This window comes from Argiope bruennichi, chromosome 2, assembly GCF_947563725.1.
Source record: "Argiope bruennichi chromosome 2, qqArgBrue1.1, whole genome shotgun sequence".
In the NCBI taxonomy this organism is placed as follows: Eukaryota; Metazoa; Arthropoda; class Arachnida; order Araneae; family Araneidae; genus Argiope; species Argiope bruennichi.
In genome coordinates, this window is record NC_079152.1 from 54,127,387 (window position 1) to 54,147,918 (window position 20,532).

Below are 20,532 nucleotides of genomic sequence, written 5' to 3' on the forward strand. Positions count from 1 at the left end.
AAAAATAAATAACATACGTGCTAATTTTCGTCTCTATTAAACACAATGGAATTTAAAGTGAATAATTTATCTATTTCATTTCAAAAATTCTTGTTGTTGTTTCTTATGGCGCTTGCCACTGACAAGCCCGCTGTTCGAAAGACAGCCGATTTAAGCCTGAAGGTGAGCGTCTCTTGTTTTTATAGTAGCCCCAACTAGGGCCAAGAGTACGACTTACTCTAGCATCACTCATTCGCTTGCACAACCCCTTTTTACAGGAGAGTGCATTCACACATCTCACAGATAGAACAACGGAAAAATAACCATGCCCAAACCGGGACTCGAACCCGGGATGCCCAGATCACGGGGAAGACGCGCTACCCCTATGCCAGGGCGCCAGCTCAAAAGTTCTTGTTTAATTATAGTCTAAAAAACAAAAGTTATGTATTTTATTCTAATATAGAACAATATTTAAAATCTTATGTCTGTATAATTTTCATTTATTACGAAAGATTGAAGCGGAATCTTTTATTTCCGTTTAAAGTAATGCCACAAAAAATTTCGCTTCTCTTTAAAAATTAATAAGATTTTTTTTTTCAATAAAATGTTCTACAGGCTTTACTTAAAAGTATTCCAAAATATTCATACATATAAAATTTTCGTAACACCGCAATATAAGGATATAAAGAAGGAAATTCAAATATTACTATAGTATAAATTTCACTGTATCGTTTATTACTATCAGAATTACTATCAGAGAAGTTGAATGTATTTTATTCTGTAAGCATTTATCCTTGGAAAATTTATTACCGGGTAAGATATCATTTTTTTAAGTTTTGATTTTTGATATCAGCCAAAACTTAACTATTCACGAAACAAGACTAAAGTAAATGCAAATCTCAGCATGCATTTATCTGTTTAAAAAATGATTAAATTAGTAAAGCTGTGATATGTTTTTGGAATGGCATCTGCACTATTTCTAAATAATATCAAATCCTTGTGAGAAAAAATTCACCTGGTACACAACTTTCTCTTAAAACTTCCTAGTTCATTTGTTTCGAATAGCATAACAGGGAAGCAATTCAAACTATTATGTTTGAGCTGAAGGCCTTCTGCTTTGTTGTAGCACTAGCTTTGCTGGCCTGTTCGGCAAGTAAGAAATTATATCCTTCTTTCTGAAAATTTATAATTTATTTTCTTAATTTTTTTTTTACTATTTTATTCTATTTCACTTTCCACAAAGGAATTATGAAGTGAATTCTCAAGATTTTTGTGTTAAATAAAAAAGGATAAAATTTTAAGTTGCTATTGTAAAGAATATAGAAATATGCGTATAAATATTCTAAAAAGGTAAACTATTCTATTCACATTATATTCTGTGTAACTATTCTATTCACATAATATTTTATGTAACTATTCTATTCACATAATATTCTGTGTAACAATTCTATTCACATAATATTCTGTGTAACAATTCTATTCAAATAATATTCTAAGTAACTATTCTATTCACATAATATTCTGTGTAACAATTCTATTCAAATAATATTCTAAGTAACTATTCTATTCACATAATCACTATGTAATAAACTATTCTATTCTCATAATCACTATGTAGTAAACTATTCTATTCACATAAATATTTCGCAGAGGTAAGATATTCGTATAAATATTCTGTAAAGGTAAAATATTTGCATAAATATTCCTTAAAGGTAAGATATCCACATAATACTTTTAAGATATAAAGTAAAATATAATTTATTCTAAATTACTTTGTAGATAAGATAATAAATGGAAATTATTCAAGATGTCATAAATAAATTTTTAATAAATGACAGATTGTAAATATTTTTTTGAAAAGCAGCAAAGGCATGATTTAATTTGAATTTTCCAAATATACTTACCTTTTATAATGGTTCTTTCTGATTTTTTTTTATTTAGTACCGTCTTTGAATTTTTGCCCAATGTCTTCTTTAATTTTCTGGGCAAAATATATCGACTTCTATTTATACAACCTCGGCGCGTGTGAAGACATTAAACAATGTTAACGTAAGTAGCTTTGGAAAGCATATTCTATTTCATAATCTGACTTCATAAGAATTTAACAAATGATGTTATTAGATGTTGTTAGTTTTATTAGATGGACATTTTTAAAAAATGTTCTATTTTTTTTATTTTGAAATAGCTTTATCAACTCTTTATTTTTTTTTTTTAATTTCAAATTGAAATCACGTAAATGGAAGTAACTTTTGGGACGTATTAAAGCTATATTTTTCTTGAACTATAATGCATTTTCAATTTTATCTCTCAATATTTACACTTTTAAAGTTCAAAATCGAATATTCTTTGAATTTCGAAATTATCTACAGATGCTGATGAAGATAACTTTCGATGTCAAGGCATCTACGAATATGATGCATCTTTTAAAGGAAATGTGTCAAGTCCTTTCTATGGTCAAAAGCAATATCCTAGTGAATTATGGTGCGAATACAGAATACGTTCGCCAAAACGCACTGTAAGAAAAACATTTATTATTCTGCTGATTTTATTAAATAACCTTTTATAATATTATCTAATAATTTTTATTAATCACATAATTAAGCATATAATAATTTTTTATTCACGTAATTTCGGAAATTGTACAAGGGGATATTTAAATTTTGAATTAATCAATTATAAATGAATAATTATTTAATAGAATTACTTAAATTAATTAAGTACTTATACAATTAATACTTAATTTTATAAATGCTCCTCATATTTCCGGAAATGTGACATAGAATGACAACGGTCATCACCTTGTAAATGCAAATCTAAAACAAGATAATTTTAAGATCTAATAAAGTATATGTACCACTTCATTCTTTTCATTGGTAACAGAGAAATCCATATGAGTAATTGAAATACTAGGTAAATTTTTTTTAAAGTAGTATTTTATGCGAATAAAAAGAAGCTCTTCAAAACAAGCTTAAAAATTTCTCGTGTTCCAACAATTTCCTAAAATAATATTACTCATTCTATTTCAAGTTAAATAGACACAGTATGGATTTTTTTTTCCCACAAATTCCTTTTAGTATATGCTAACCTAAACAAATTGTTGATGGAGTGATGAAGGTTACAGAGTTATAATCCTTTAAATAATTCTAACCGTTCTAGAAAATTTTGTAATATTCTTGTAATTATTAACTAAAGACGTAAATTATGGACCCTAAAACTATCATATGTAATAAATATATATAAAATACCACATATATAAAATTAATAATAAGTAGTTTTGTATATAGTATCATATATAAAAAAAACTACATAGTGACATTAAAATAATACATAACTATGAAAATGCATCAATATCTATTAAATACATGTGTATAATAAATATCTATTGAGAACAAAGATAAAATGGTAGAATTTCATGTATTGTTAAAACATTCAATTGCTTTCAAAAATTTAAATAGATCCTGTTTCAGAACCACTAAGTCCTTAGGGTTAGAAACGTTGCAAGGAAAGATGCTCGAAGATGATAATTTAAGCTGAGGTATTTATTAAAATATAGGCAATAGAATTGATCATATCACAAGATTTAATATATTGTTACGAACCTGCGATGCTGCTTCCCAGCATAGTTGGTTCCATAGGAGGTCCCGGACCTTGGCGACTTGGCGACGAATTTGGCGACTTTGGCGCCAAAATAGATTATACCCGAAACATTGAGAATTTTCCCGTTCCGTCCAGTAGGAACCGAGTTACGCCTCAAACGTTCCTGATTGGTTGAGAGGCTTCTAGACCTGAGACCTATAAAAGGAGCTGTAACTGCCGGGGAGGGGTGGTCAATGAAGACGTGGACCAGTGGAGTCGACGAGTAGTCGGAAGCGACGGTGAAAAACTCGTCTTCCAGGGACTAGCGGAGTAGCGACGGAAAGGGGCTGCTGTGTATACTGTTTTGTATGCTGCTATGTATGCTGTTGTATGCTGCACGTCTCGGGTGAAGATATTCGTCTTTGTGCTGTCCTGTGTGTCTTCGTGTAAATAAACGTCGTTGTTTTTTTTTTCTACTGCCGCCTGGTGATTGAGCACTCTCCACACCATATCACTTCCACTATCCAAACGAACCCCGGAAATTTCGTAACAATATGTATTAAAAAAACAAGCAATAATAATGAAAACATTAGGAATGTTATTAAGAATAATATATTATACTAGCATAAGGATAATTAAAATTATATTTCTTTCTTTTACAATTTATGTAAATTGCAAAGGAAAGCAATATATGTACACATGTTGAATAATGAAATATATTAGAAAAATATTACAACTTAAATATAGTTAATATTTTTTCTTGCTATAAGAATTTTTGTGTCTGGAAATATAGAAAAATATAGAATACATCTGGAAATATAGAAATATTCATTTGAAATTTCTGTCTAGGAAAAGATGATAACTGATATAAAATTTTCTTAGCTCGATGATTCTAGAAAAAATTCAAGAAATAAGACAATAATGACATGCTAATTTTCTGTCATAAAGAAAATTTATATAATTTTCTATTGTTTATTAAGGAAAAAATACGCCAGAAATATCCAATTTCATCTCCCATTTTCATATCTTTAACATCGTTTTGATTAAATTCTCTAAATTGACTACTACCGGCATGTGAAATTTTTTTTGAATAGTAGATCTCTTTGAAATAAAACTTATTCTTAATTGCTTTTAGTTAAATTTGTTTGTTGCATCTGGCAACAGCCGTGATATTAAGAATTATTTTTAAAAGATTGTTTATAATCGGTTTTAGTTTTTCTAGATTACAATAATATAATTAATTATTATTAATGTTAAACGAATAGAATAAGGAAAGTTAAAAAAAGGCAGATAAAAAGCAAGATTTTAAAAATTTTGATACCGATTGTATGAGAACAATTAGAGTAATAATATAATGATTGTCCAAAACTGCCATTATTAACAACGAATGGCTTTTAATAAACCATATTAATTTTACAGTAAAAATATTGAACTTTTTCTTTTTTAATTTTTGGAGAACCAAATTTCTCTACATCTTCTAATGCAATTTTAAATGATTTTTTTTTAGCGGATTAAAATAACTTTCAGAGATTTTGATTTGGATCCTTCAGATCAGCTCTTCGTGTTTGGAAAAGACAAGTTATCAGTCTATGTAGTCCTGACTGGCTACGACAATCCCAGACCTTTCGTTTCCCATGAAAACGAATTTCGACTTGTCTTTCAATCGGATTTCATGGTTAGTGGAAGAGGATTCCTTCTGGAATACGAATCTGGTCCCAAAATAAGTAAGTATCTAACTCCTCTATTCGAAAAGTTTACAAAAAGGTATCCATTTTCTAGAGAAATTTATTTTTTATGCTATTTTTTGAATCAATAGAATTGACGAAAAGAATTATTAATGTATCCTTGGCTCATGTTATGGTTTGTCTTATTGGCTGTTTTATGAAGCAAAAAAGATTGCAGAATAGCTTTCTAAGTATTTCTTGACATATTCTAAATTTTAAAATAATTTAGAATAAATGCAAAATAAGTCTCAGAAAAGAAAAAGAAAAACCAAAAATTAACTTTGCAGTGAGTTTGTGTTTTTAAATTGTATTGCCTGACCAATCATTTTGATGAACACATAAAAAACAAAAGATATTTCATACAAGAAAAAAAATTGCTTTAGACAAACACAAAATATGAACATATCTATATCTATAAAAAAATCGATAGCAAAAGTGGCATAAAAATAGCTCTTATTACTGAATGGAAACAGTCAAATATAAAAATTTATCATTACACGAATGTTTGATGATAATGACGATGCCGAGTTCGCGTTACAACGGAATGATGGGTGCAGTAGCTTCTGAGTGTAAAGACCCCCTGAGTCCCCTAGGGCAGAAGTCAGACTTCTAGCTCATATGAAGATGAGACACACAGGCTCGCTTGAACAACTCCTTTTTACAGGGCGGGGGGGGGGCTCGTTCATGTACCTCACAGATAGAGCACATAACAAAGAACAATCACGCCCAATCCAGGACTCAAACCCGGGGCGACCAGATCAAGGGGAAGGAGCTTTACCCATAGGCCAAGACGCGGTCATACGAATGTTTCATATTGCTTTATTGAACGCTTTTACAGAACTCTTTATTTAATTCATCATTTCTAATAATAATGGAATTTCAAATTATTATTAAAAAGTTTCTGGGGAAGGTTCTAAAATTCCATTCAGTCAAAGGAAATAAGACAAAGAAAGGAAGACTTTGGCGAATCTCCACATTTTAGACCTAGCTAAGTTCGAAAAACACATTTTTGAAAAATGTCCGCCTGTGACACAGATGACTCAGAAATGCTTTAAGCTAGACAAGTGAAATTTGGTACACAGTCTTCACACCAAATTTGCAGATTTCTATCAAATTTTTATTAAAATCTGTTCAGTGAAAGCCTGTCTGTCCGGCTGTTCGAATGCAAGTTAACACGATATCTTTAAAACACACATAGATAGATAGATAAAAATTTTTACACAAATTTAACATCTATACTGTAAACACCTATCAAAGCTATATCAGACATAGTATTGATTGTCTGTTGACATGTATTTTCAGAAACAAGCAAATTCGATCATTCAGAAACTGAATGACTTAAATATACGAAATTTGTTACTTGATTTTGTGACTACAAGTGCAGTTTTGTGTTAAACCTTTGTTTCAATCAGTTGAGGAAAACATTTCTGTATCAGAAATTAGATTTTCGGATACTGCATGACAGAAATGCGTCATGCAAGGTGTTCTCTGGCACAAGTTTATTGGAGAGTATGCGAGAAAGTTTTTGGGAGCTGTTTATTTTCTAATTATTTTTTGGCGATGTTTCTTATTTTTTAAAAGTAATTCTTAAGATTATTTATAAAAGTTCAATTGAAGATGATAGAAAGATTTTGTGCACTATGATATTTCGTATAAAATAAATTTTTTGCACTAAAAATAAGTTAGTTAAAAGACGTTTACTTATGGACAAATGATTACATACGTATTCGATGCTATAGAATACTAATATTAAATAGGTTTTTACTTTTCGTACAGAATATATAATTCAAATTTTTCTGATACTGAAGTATATGCAACTTTTTAGTAATTTTATAGTTAATTGAACCGTAAGCTTATTTTAGCCAGCACTAAAAAATTCGGAATTGGAATTACTTCCTAAGTTACAATAATTCTAAAAAGCTGTGAATATAACACTTCTATAAAAAATGCAGAGAATATTGCAGTTAAATATTGAAAATATTCTAAATTGAAATATTGGAATAATGAAATATTGAAAATATTCTAAATTGAAATATTGGAATAATGAAATATTGAAAATAATGAATTGAAAATTGGTTATTAAAAATAAATTGAAATATTGAAAATAATGTTAGAATACTGCACCTAAATATTATGATTGTTATATGAGCTAAATATTATGTTTATGTAAACAAGAAAATGGGAAAGCCGAGCAACAATCATGTTTAAGAAAAGGAAATCACAAAAAATTTGTATCATATTCTCAAATTAAAATTATTAAGTTTTAATCTGATTTTAATGAAATATTTTAATTCTTCTCACAGAACTCTGTAATTCTGGCTATCGTGAATGCCATAACCGAAATTGTTATAAGCCTGAGCAGAAATGTAATGGAGTGGATGATTGCGGAGATGGCACTGACGAGGAGAATTGCAGTAAGTATATCTTGTTTCTTTTATTCTCATAGAGTTTGAGTTCTCATACAGAGAGCATGTTGAATCTTAGAATATATGAAATATAATTCAGAAATGAATTACTTACAAAAAAACCCCGCACAGAGATTGTAATTAGGAATTGCATGTCTATTCTTACATATGTATGAATTACTTTTTTAATTTAAAAAAAAAGATTTATTAGTAAGAATATAACTTTATTTAAGTTTGAAAGAACTAAATGCTTTTTAGAAAATTAAATTAATATCAATGAAATATTTAAAATATTTATAAATTCATAATACAGTTTTTTTCATCTATTATGAAATTTTCAATAACTTCCTGACTATTTCAGTACAAGAAATAATATTCAAGGATATTAGTGAAAATAATTATTCTTTTAGAAATATACTGTCTGTAACAAATCTTCGAGCAGCATTTTTTCCCAAGGTAATAAAGCCTGATCATAAATTAAATTTCATTAAAAATAAAGATAAATAATTTTGATCAAAATAAAAAAAAAATAATAATTTAAAATAATTCCCATTGAATCAAATTAATCATCGTTTCATTTTCTAGCAGTAAAATAATTTTCATTGAAATAATAATGAGTGTTGTGTGATTCATATAAAAGCTGTAAAAGAGATTAATTTTTTTAAAAAGATAACTATCGTTAAGTATCTAAAAAGAGAAAATTTGCCGCTGTTGATACCGAAGAAATTTTTGAAATATTGAAATATTTGAAATTTTGAAAAGAAACTTTTTTTTAACTAATATTGGGGCTCCTTGGACTACACGCAAAAGTTTCAATATCCTGGCCTTAACTGTGTACAATGTATTGCATTTAATGATCTCTACTGCTGAACGTAAAATGTCACTTTATTTGTGAGTAACAACTTTTGTTACTGTATTGCCTGACACTTCTCGGCTTCCTCTGCCGTTTCCAATTTTTAGCTATCCAGGTTTTTTTGACTTTCAGTCATACTAATCCAACGCATTACTGCAAAACAAATTTACTTAAAAAACCCAGGAATATAAGAAGCATAATAAGCAAAAATCAACACTTAATAAATGAACTGCAGCCTGAATACTGGTTTCCATTTTTTCAAAGATGTTGTCATGTATACCCAAGAAGTTAAGATAATCTACCTAGATTGTGCACATTTTTTAGTGTGTGCTAAAATCCCACCTATGGGATTTTTTTGATAGTATTTTTTGTAGGGGGGGGGATTCCTTTTCTGGTGTTTTTTTATTTTGTAAATGAAATTTAGTTTCTTTCTTTTAGTTTATTTAATTTAATTATCCCATCAAGTCGTTTTATGCCTATCTTGTATTATACAATAACAAGAATGTTGCTTGTTATTAACATTGATAGAAATTCAATATATGTATCTCAAAGTTTTGGACCCAACTGAGAAAGAAAAGTATAACGGGAATCTAATTGGACATACAATATACTTTTTGTTTTTGATCCACAATGTTCAATATTTCCTAAAAATTTTGAGAAGAGTAAGTCAGAAGTGTTTAGTAATAATAAAACATATGCATAAAAATTAAAAAAAAAAGATTTTAAGAAAGGTTACCATCGAGCAGGAATTCAAATCAGGGATTTTTTTTCCAAGGGCCTGGCAGTAGTCCAAAAAAATAACTCTTCGTAAGGAAATTTTAATTCTTCCCGAAGGTGATTCTTAATAAAATCTACAAACCGGATTCCTTTTTTTTTTTCGTTTTTATTTCCTTTTTTTACTAATGCTATGTATGCACTAAGATATGGATTTTTCTTCTAGAAATAATTTATATGCAATCTTTTTAATGCTAGTGCATGACTTCATGTTATGTAAGTCATTCTAAAATATTACTCAATTTTCTCCGTATGCTAGAGACAGTATATGAAATCAATGTTATTACACAACATATTTACAGAGGTTCTAAAGTTTAGCTAACAATATATTCTGGATAGTGGAAGATAATAGTATCATTTGGTACATGCTATTGATATTTAAAATCTCTATTTTTGTTGACATCTTTTTATACTGGCATCAAGTAAACTCTACAAAACTAAATTATGTTTCTATCCATTCATCCTCTATATTATTATCATTATTTTTAGTTAAAAATAATGGTAATAATATTTCTTGTTTTTATGATTTCTGCCAGATCTCCCTGGGGCAATTGAACCTGAAGAATGCGGTATCCAGGCTATCACACCAAAGACCACGTTTAATACTTCACCTGACAGAATGGTTGGCGGAGAACCAGCTGTCCCCAATAGCTGGCCATGGCAAGTGTCTCTTCAAGGCAGAGAGACTGAACCCAGTTCGCATTTTTGTGGGGGAACACTCATTAATAACCAATGGATTCTGACTGCAACACACTGTGTTAGCAAGTAAGGCACACACACACAAAAAAAATCGGGTCAAGAAATTTGTTCTTGCTTCTGCGAAATTAATATTTTTTGCACAATTTTTAAAGATATTTACTTTTTTACATAAGATGCAAGGGGTGTTTACTTTTTTACATAAGATACAAAAGGTACGAAATAACACTGTGGGTATAAATGAAGACTTTATTCAAAGTATACACCAAAGGCCTGAGCACAAAGATCCTATTGATTAACGAGCCGAAGGATTCCTTGTTTCAGAATTCCTGTGGCCGTGACGAGACCCAGACCTTCATAGCGTCTTTGAGTTCGCCGTCCGAGTTGAAACGCTTCCCCATCAGATGTTTTCTCAAGGGACCAAACACATGAAAATCGCAAAGCAACATATCCGGGCTATATGGCGGATGGTCGAGCTGCTCCAACTTGAACTTGGCCAGTTCAGCGTGTGTGACCCTGGAGACGTGTGGACGCGCGTTATTATGGAGCAGAACCACACCCTCCTTGAGTAGCCCCGGTGTTTTGTGCTTGATGGACCTGCATAGTCTTCGGAGTATCTCAGAGTACACATTGGAGTTAATGGCTCTTCTGTGCTCGAGGAATTCAACAAGTAGCGGATCTTGGACGACGAACTCAAGGACACTGTGCAGCACTGGATCTCGTCATGGTCACAGGAATTCTGGGAATAAGGAATCCTTCGGCTCGTTAATCAATGGGATCGTTGTGCTCAGGCCTATGTTCTATACTTTGAATAAAGTCTTCATTTATACCCACAGTGTCGTTTCGTACCTTTTCATGTGAACACCCCTTGTATTATTTTTAATTTTTCATAATGTTACATTTTAAAAAAAATTAAGTTACAAAATATTTTAGTAAATAGTGCATTACCTATTTAAAAATTCTAAACTGAATAAAAATATTTATCTCGAGTTCATACTGAATAGCCACCAAAAATAATCCAAAATATAACAAAGATAGATAGAAACGAAATTACAACATATCGAAAATGTTGTAATTTCGTTCTGTCTTACAAACGGTAGTAAAAGAAACATACTTATATAAATGACATGTGCTTAAGTGGTAGATGCGAATGAATTTTCAAAGCATACAGATATAAGAAGAGGACTTTGAAATTTCTTTCACGGAACATAAGATGTGAATGATATCATCAACATTTTAAAATCCGAAATTTCGGTATTTTCTGGGTACATTTGAATGACCACCAAAGCAATGAAATGTAGGGGATAACATCTGCACAAAGAAACGTCATGTCCCAATCTTTCAGTATATTGTAGAAAAAATAGTTAAAGCTGGATAGATATGTCTACCCAGTTTGGATCATACATATGATCATCAAGTCTTTTCGACCATTGTCGAAATATCAAATTTTAGTGTTAGTAAACGCAATGGCCAGAAACAGCCCAAACTTTGGCGTACGTTTCAAAGACGAGCGAATGTTGAACCTGTTGCTCATACAAGTGTTCTAATTAATCAAATATTTTGATAACTTCATCCTCTCAGATATGTAAGTATGAGATTTGGGCCGATTTAATAGCCCCATTAATAACGGAACTAACCTACTTCAAATGTTCATGCAATCTCAGAGGTTAGCAGCGCCATCTACTAAGTACAAATGACATTTTCAACAACGCATACATAATCTTCGTTCATCTTTAAGCGATCTACCACATATCATACTTTGCAAAAGTGATAATGAATTATTTTAAAATGGAATGCCTTGATTTTTTTTCTTTGTTTTACCATCTTTTAAGTCGAATCCCTAGTTTATCTTCGATATGCAACAATTACTGAAAGGAAAACGATAAAATTAAATAAATAAATTAATGAATATCTGATATATAATTATTTATGTTTATGCCTTGAATCACTATCTAACACAAAAAAAAATTAGAAACAAGATTCTTGTATTTTCGTAATTGCATTGTATATCACTATTGACATCTAATATTTCGATTTTATTATTATTTTTTTTTGTAGGAAGTATGATCCTGGTGACATCAAAGTAGTTTTGGGATCTCACGGTAAGTTCACAAGAACTCCCTACCAGCAAGATAGATACAGTGCCAAAGTGTTTGCTTACCCAGACCTTGAAGGAGATGACGTAAGCAGAAAATATCAGTCATTGTTTCAAACGACACTAAATGTGAAAAGTTATACTCAAACTTTTAACTAATTTGAAAACCACAGAATCACTAAAAAATAAATTTTGGCGTCACTAAAATATTTTATTAAAAGAACTGATTAATGTTCAATCATGGAACTTGAATTCTTTGAAATTCAAATTTTTTTATAATTATTCATTTGAGAATTCATTTATCTCTTTCAAATGCATTCATTAGCTGAAAATGAATCCGGGGAAAAATTACTATGCATTTATAAATAAGTTTTATAATAAAAATTATTTATAAATGCATGTTAATTTTTTTGAATGATTGTAGAAAATAATGCAGCAAAAAGGTATTTAGATTGGTGGACATTTCTACTTACTGCCAATCGACTTCTAAGAATACAATAAAAGCAGTTTCTAGCAGTATGCAGTACCAGAGCAAAAATGACGTTGCCAATATTAAAATTAAAGTATGAAAAATCCATAAAGCTCGAATGACATAGTTATTTGGTTTACATTAATATATGAAATAAGTTTATTGAATTATAGTTGCGTAGAAAAAATAATAATATTTGCATTTTTTTTTTTTTTTAATTTTATGATTTTTGAAAAAGATATTAGTAATCAAAACATCAAAATGATATGAATGAGACTCGATATTAACATGTTCTACAAGTATTTTTTTTTAAAAAAAGAAGCCATACTTGTAAAACTATTTACATTCTAAGAGACTGATTAATTCTCATCTTTCACATGATAAATCGTATAAATGAATCGATGAATGATAAATCGTAATGACATGATAAATCGTAACCAATATATCCTGATTCATGATAAATCTGATAAATTTTCTGTATTTATTAAAACTCAATTATTTTTTTCCTCTCAAAAGTTCTGTTTTTTTATTGACATGGATAACATAATGCCAATATAGGCCATGCCCATTCCGTAATCAATACTACTAATAAAAGTGCGTGCGTGTATTGATGCTCTACAAGGCTGATTGTTTGGCTTACATTAACCAAATTTGGCACATATAAAGCTTGGAGGATAGGAGTATACAATACGGTGGCATTTTTTTTGAAATATTTAATTAGAATTTTAATTCATTAAAAATGAAGCTGAATTTGAACGATTATCTACAATAACTTCCTAAAATATTACTGAATGAAAATAAATTTATTAAGTAAATTTTAAATTTAAAACGGGTTCCGTTTTAATGATATTAATTTAATAAAGATGTGAAAATTTGCTAAATGTTAGCAATATTATATATAAATATTTTCTCCTAATTTCCATTGGAGCATTGTTGTTTTGAAATTCAAAGCGTTTTCATTGTTTGATCAAATACTTACTCGCTTCATTTTCTTTCATTATTGAAAGTTGGAAAAGAAGAATTCTGTTTTATATCTGCATAGTTTACAAGACAAACAAAAAAGTGAAGATAAAATATCACAAAATTTAGAAAGCAGATGATCCGGATATCTTTTTTTTAAAAATCTGTGATGTCATTGGATTGTCATCATTACAAAAGGTTCATGTACACGATAAATAGAACTTAACCAAGACAATTAGTATAACATGACTTTAATGTCACAAATTTTAAGGAATCATAGCATAGAGTTATAAAAAACGATTTACCTGAAATCAAATATAAACCAATACACCCAGTCTATTGATCGCTCAAGGCGACAAGTTATATATATATGAATGAAATTTGTGATAATATCAATTCATTGATATTCCATTACTTTTTGAAATCACTTTGCATTTTTTTAGATAAGATGATATCATTAATATGAAGCGCAATAAATTCATTCTCAAATCTCTTATATTTTTTTAGGTCAGAAGGTTTGATATGACCCATGACCTCAGTCTTATTAAGCTAAACGCACCGGTGACATTCAACAAGGGAGTTCAACCAGCGTGCTTGGCTCAGCTCGGGTGGACCGCTAAACCAGGTTGGCACTGCTACGCTACAGGATGGGGTGAAAGTAGAGGTAAGAATCATTTTTCTGGAGAATTTTGAAAGCTATGTTGGTTTCTTTATTTAAAAGTACATATTAAGTCCCATGGTTTCTGCGATGTCCCTTAATAGATTGGTATTTTGTCCCACGTCAGAATTTACAATCATTTCACCGCTAAGAGATACGAAACTAATTTATGTATTTAATTGTATATTACAAATATTTCTCAAAATAGAAAAGAAAAATTATGTTCCTTTATTCATGTTCATTAATTATGTAATATAATAATAAATGATGAGTAAATAATAATAAATGATGTAAAAAATATTAATAAATTCGCTGACTGTTATTTATCAAACAGTGTGACGCAAAAATGCGTCAAAGAATTTACAATAATTTGACATATTTCTGATGTACCACTTCTAATTTAATGAAGGATCAGGAATGATGGTAGTTTACTCTAACGCAACTGGCAAATTGGAATGGATCAAGAGACAAATTTATCAATAAATATCAGATTATTGTAAAGTTTTCATCTGTTTAGTTAAATTAAATCAACATTCACTACTTATTGACCAATGAGTCATTACTATATTATAGCAAAAAGTTTGTAAACTAAGAATACACTGATTTTAGCTATGTAGAGCTTACTAAAACTTATTTTTTATATTCATCTACTTGAAATGAATTCGCATTTATCAAATAACGTGAAGTAGAAATGCATCAAGGAATTTGCATTAAGGAGGTCATAAGGAATCCATCAAGTCTTTCATAGAAGCTTAGATGCAGTATCAATGAGTTGGCCAATTTAGATTCGTCCTGATCATCTTATCGCGGCTTAAGGGTCGTCCCAAAATACCTTCGATTTGTTTCAAAACAGGAGAATAGCATTACTAAATTATACCAAAAATGTGCCTTCTTTTTAATGACAATCAGCTCTCCTTTTAAACAATGTTAAATACATTTTTTTGATATAAATAAAATATTTATACGTTGTTTTTAACCCTTCAGCACACGCACCCATTTTTTGAATAATAGCACAGGCGTGGTGTCATTTTGACCCCAAATAGTCAGGCACTTACTCCTTATCTTTTTAGATATTAGTATAAAAATGAAATATGGCCAGAATACATACATGCCTTTCCATGCAAATATGTTCTTATTTAAAATACAACTGCGATTTTTAATAAGAAAAATCGAAATTGAACGTAGCCCTTTTCTTCCATGCATTTTTTATATTCATTTCTTTTTTCTCATACCATTCACATGAAATTTATTGTTTATAATTCTCCCTGTATAAAAATATTGGAAGAATAAGAAAGTATATATTTTATACACAATTTACATTTGAAATTTTTTGGAAAGAAGAGGCTTAAATAAGCAATTTTGAAAATTCATAACAAATATTTTTTATCTTTCTTTATTTAGAGTAGAATAAATTGCTAATTTAAATTCTAAGACATTTTTATATAATAAAATAATGCATTTTATAGAAGGATTTACTACTTTTTTACGAGCAGGAAATAACTCGATCAAATTTTCTAGAGCATTCAGAATCTTCGTTTTATTCTGTTTCTGTATCATGAGAACTTTCCAAAACTTCATGACTATACGAAGAATCTGAATTATCATCACTTTAGCTATCAATAGGAAGACTTGTGAAAAGATCACTTTATCTGTGCTTCTCACTACTGTCATAGTCTTAACATTAAAAGAATATGGAACGTTAGCACACGCAAGTGTCAGTTTGATCCCAAACCTCCTGTAAAAAATAAGATATGTTGCTTCAGTGTTTTCTATTGCTCTAATTTTCTGGCTCCCCCATGAAGGTATAGGAAGTAACAGGTGTAAACTTTAAAAATTCCTAGAATTTCTAAACAAACGAGAAATGATGGGGTCAAAAAGACCCAGTGCGTGTGGTGACGTTAAATTCTGTACAAATTTACAAAAAGTAAAAAGGAGACATGTTATTTGCAATGCTTTTAGGTTCTGGAGGATCCGAGGCCTTGAAGCAAGCAGAACAGATTGTCCAGCCCAAACAGAACTGCAGTTTCAACGAACAAACCCAGATTTGTGTCGCGAAGCATCAGAATGCCCCCTGCCATGTAAGATTAGAACGAAAGTTATTTTTAAATTATAGATATCAAATGTTTTTCCAGTTAGTTTAATATTATAAATAAATTCAAAATTGCTTCATTTCGTTCTTTGTATTGTTGTAGGGTGACAGCGGTGGACCTTTACAATGTAAGCTTGGCGAAAAATGGTTCGTCTTCGGAGCAGCTAGTTTCGTCACCGCATCGAATTTCATAAAAGGTCTTTGCGCTGGACCAGAGACGATGACGGTTTATGCTAACGCAGCCGACAAAGCAGAATGGATCAAGACAATCATCGAGACAAATTGATGAATAAATATCAGATCACTGTAAAGCTTCCATCTGTTTAGTTCAAATAAATCAACGTTCTCTAATTATTGACGGATGAATTCTTATTGTATATTTTTAAAATGTAAACTATTTCTACATTGATTTTAATCATATGGAACGTGTCGAAAAGGTTTTTAATATTTATTTACTGTTCCCAAATCAAGAATTTATCTTATTAGTTATTAAAAAGATTTTTAGAATATTCTAATAAATAGAGATATCATAATACTGCTGTATAGCGCAACATAGAAATTTAAATATTTAATTCATTATTATAGAACAAAATCATGAATATTAAGTTTTCAAAAAGCAGTTTTGCTATTAACATTTTCTATTACTAGCCGCCTTTGACTACCAGTTTGTTCACCCAGATTATTGACATTTTAGACTGTTAAAAGATTAATTTGTTGTGCATTTTTTTAAAGAAATTTCTCCTTGTTATTTGATACGCTTGAAAAATATAAATTCAAATTAATTAATTTACAGCGAATTAGAGAGTATACATGTTAAGAAGTAAATGTGAAAGTAAAAATCTCAATACAAAGTTAAGATTGGCAAAGGCACGGGATTGAATGTTTTGATGAATGAGTTTGAATTCCATCATAAAATTTAAAAGCTTTGCTACAGATAGTATATAAAAGTAAATTTTAAAAATATTATTATTATTAATGGGAAAAATTATAAGAAATAAAATTGATAACATTAGAAGGATAATCTTTAAGTTTTGAGGTAATCAAAAGACCATTTTTATAAAATAATTGTCTTGAAAGATATGAACATCAATTTCTGTAGGCAAGTCATAACGGTTACTCATTACCTATCTAGTGATGATTGAACCTGTTTTCGCTTGATTAAACTTTCTGTTTGAAGCCTGTTTCTTGATTTCTCTTATATTTTCTTTTCTCTGACTCAATGTACTTTTTGGTGATATGACGAAGTGTCTTCAGAGCGTTTGTAACAATATCTTGCAACTCTATATAAAGGTGTTTAATTGAATTCAATGCAGCTATAAAAACGTTTAACGAAGCGGTCTGAAATTCTTACTATGGTTTGTTTACATTTAACTGTTGCAATTCGATAATAAGAAATAAGAGAGATTTCCGTAACACATGCGTTAGCGTATGATATGAGCAGATTCCTATCATATTTGTAGTAAATACATTTGTTTACCACTGTACAATCTTAGCAGGTAAACAAATGTCAACATCACGTTTGCTTTCTTGCAACTCTATATAAAGGTGTTTAATTGAATTCAATGCAGCTATAAAAACGTTTAATGAAGCGGTCTGAAATTCTTACTATGGTTTGTTTACATTTAACTGTTGCAATTCGATAATAAGAAATAAGAGAGATTTCCGTAACACATGCGTTAGCGTATGATATGAGCAGATTCCTATCATATTTGTAGTAAATACATTTGTTTACCACTGTACAATCTTAGCAGGTAAACAAATGTCAACATCACGTTTGCTTTCCTTTATAAGTGAACACTTTAATATTATTGATTTCCTAATTCAACTGCCATATTTAAGTTTACATACAGAGTGATTATAATTAAGTTACGATTTTAAAACTCGATAATTTTAAAACTGGTCAGAACGGCTTGAAATTTTAGCAGAACAATCGTGAGGCAATGGGATTTTGTTTGGCGATGAAAAAAAAATAGTTCTAAAATGTGACGATAGATGGCGCTATTAGGGTCACATAGTCTGGAGATATGCGAATTACTTATAAGTGACAGCAGACAAAGCTACCATAAAAGTGCAGAGCAGCAGCTTTTTGCCTGAATGCAGCCAGGAAAGGACCCCACAAATCCTTCTAGCTACCGACCAATTTCACTACTCTCAATATTAAGCAAAATTGCTGAAAATGCTATTTTAAAGAGACTTAACAAACATATAGTGGGGAGCAACATCTTGTGTTCTGAACAATTTGAGCTTAGACCAAACCTTTCAACGGCACATCAACTCGTCAGGGTAGCCGAATACATCACGGAAGGATTTGCTAATAAACAAAAAACAGGAGCTGTCTTCCTTGGCACACAAAAAGCTTTCGATCGTGTTGGATAAATGGTCTCATTTTTAAGTTGATTGATCGTCAGATTCCAGGATATCTGATCCGTATCTTAGAGTCTTATCTCACCGATCGCTAGTTTAAAGTTAGGGTCAAATATGAACTTTCGGACACAAAATTATAAAAGCAGGTTTCCAAACTGGGACTAGTGCTATTCTCGCCATATATAAATGACATGCTCAAGCAATTTAACACCATGCTATGCTTGTACAGAGAATGACACAGCAATACTGGCCAAAAAAAACGCTAAATATGTACACATCGCGCTTAATAGACACCTACATAAATTGGAGGACTGGTTTCAGAAATGGAAGATAGAAATCAATGCCTCCAAAACAGAAGCGGTAATGTTTCACAGGTCTCAAAAACAGCCTGAATTTCCTAAGCTCTCCCTCAAAAATAACTTCATCCCGTGATCCTAGGAAACCAAATATTTGGGCGTAATTTTAGATCGTAAGTTAAATTAGAAAAAAAAAACGTACGTAAAAGTCACGTAAATTTTCCCCCTTATTGGCTGGAACTCTAAAATGCAAAGGGATATGAAAAGGCTTATTTTTACTGCCTATTTACGTCTAGTACTCACTTGCGGATGCCCAGTTTGGGGTCATGCCGCAAAAACCAACTTAAAAATAATACAACAACAGCATAATCAGATCCTTAGGCAGATATGCAAAGCCCTAAGACTCATGGGAACTGCTGATCTATGCAATGCACTTAGGTACAACACATTCATAGAAACTATTAAAAAACTTTCAACAAAATTTTATAACAGTATGAACTATAATGAAACCGAAGCAATACCCGAATTAATAGTTATACCCCAAACATTAAAATTTAAAGACCTCGTAATGTGCTACTAATTGAGTAATTTCATAAAAGATACACTGAGTTTTCATGTCTTGCGCCCCCCCCCCCCAGAGCAAGCAAGCTGATTCACTAATCACAAACAATTGTCCAGCCTCAGCATAAACAACTAAACATTAAATATACTATTCTCTCCTGGGTTTCACTGCTCTCCAGACTGGATTCACCCTCTCCACCTCCCCTCCCAGAAGGACGGATCGCCATTGAATGACACTTCTCGCTCCCGCTCCCACATCCAAACCTCTTGAACTTAGAAACAAGAACATCTTGATAACTTTCTCATTCCTCTTCACAGCTCAGGGCAATTACATCGCCATGACTGTTATGTACCAGGACCTTGGAGAAAGCTTTGCTTCGCAAGGCGGGTGCTCCGTTTGAACCTCTGAACTTGAATGCTTCATCATGACTCTGACTATGAAGGATTGCGCTCTGCTCTTGAAGCTTTTTTTATAAGAACGGTGACTGTGCACTTAAGCTATCATGAAATTTCGGACATTAAAATCCTTAAAATCGGGTCCAGTAACCATAAATGGCCAGCGAAAAAATGATTGCTAAATTCGAAGAGACCAGTTAATTTGACATGAAACGGAGTAAAGGAAGGAAACCAGTTTCGGCTGCGGCAGAAGATGTTGTTATAGCATTACAAGAACAGACTAACAGCGATGCTGGAATCGGCAGTGCATGGTGAGGTGGCCTAATGCTGGATAGGCCGACCAGAACGGTACGTAAAGTCCTACGGAACATCTTACGCTGTTATCCGTACAAAATAACTCATATGCGTTAGTTTCTATCTGCTTTCCTGGAAGCAGGTGAATCTTTTGCACCACGATTTCTTGCCTGGATGGAAGTGGACAACGGATGGTCATGACACATTCTGTGATCTGATGAAGCCCACTTCCATTTGAACGGTTCTCTAAATACACAAAATTGCAGAATAGGGGCGACTGAGAATCCGTTCCAGCTGCAGCCATTACATCTTCAGTCTGAGAAAGTCACGGTTTGGTTCGGAA

The 20,532-nt window shown here is 31.0% G+C and overlaps 1 protein-coding gene across 1 annotated transcript; it reads left to right on the forward strand.

The window, feature by feature from the left end:
- The first annotated feature begins 1,035 nt into the window (after window positions 1-1,035).
- On the forward strand, window positions 1,036-16,632 carry LOC129961630 (elastase-1-like). The gene is made up of 9 exons (XM_056075146.1): window positions 1,036-1,132; window positions 2,349-2,494; window positions 5,063-5,279; window positions 7,583-7,693; window positions 9,848-10,076; window positions 12,066-12,189; window positions 14,039-14,195; window positions 16,149-16,267; window positions 16,382-16,632. Exons 1-9 carry the CDS (start codon window positions 1,072-1,074, stop codon window positions 16,562-16,564), a joined length of 1,347 nt encoding a protein of 448 aa, XP_055931121.1. The 5' UTR covers window positions 1,036-1,071; the 3' UTR covers window positions 16,565-16,632.
- Window positions 16,633-20,532: the final 3,900 nt, after the last annotated feature.

What these genes read in the sequence shown, in the direction of transcription:
- LOC129961630 (XM_056075146.1), top strand. Translation starts at nt 1,072, where the DNA reads ATGTTTGAGCTGAAGGCCTTCTGCTTTGTTGTAGCACTAGCTTTGCTG. An exon ending in CACTGACGAGGAGAATTGCA is followed by an intron (nt 7,694 to 9,847) that starts GTAAGTATATCT and finishes GATTTCTGCCAG; the next exon opens with ATCTCCCTGGGGCAATTGAA. An exon ending in GCAACACACTGTGTTAGCAA is followed by an intron (nt 10,077 to 12,065) that starts GTAAGGCACACA and finishes TTTTTTTTGTAG; the next exon opens with GAAGTATGATCCTGGTGACA.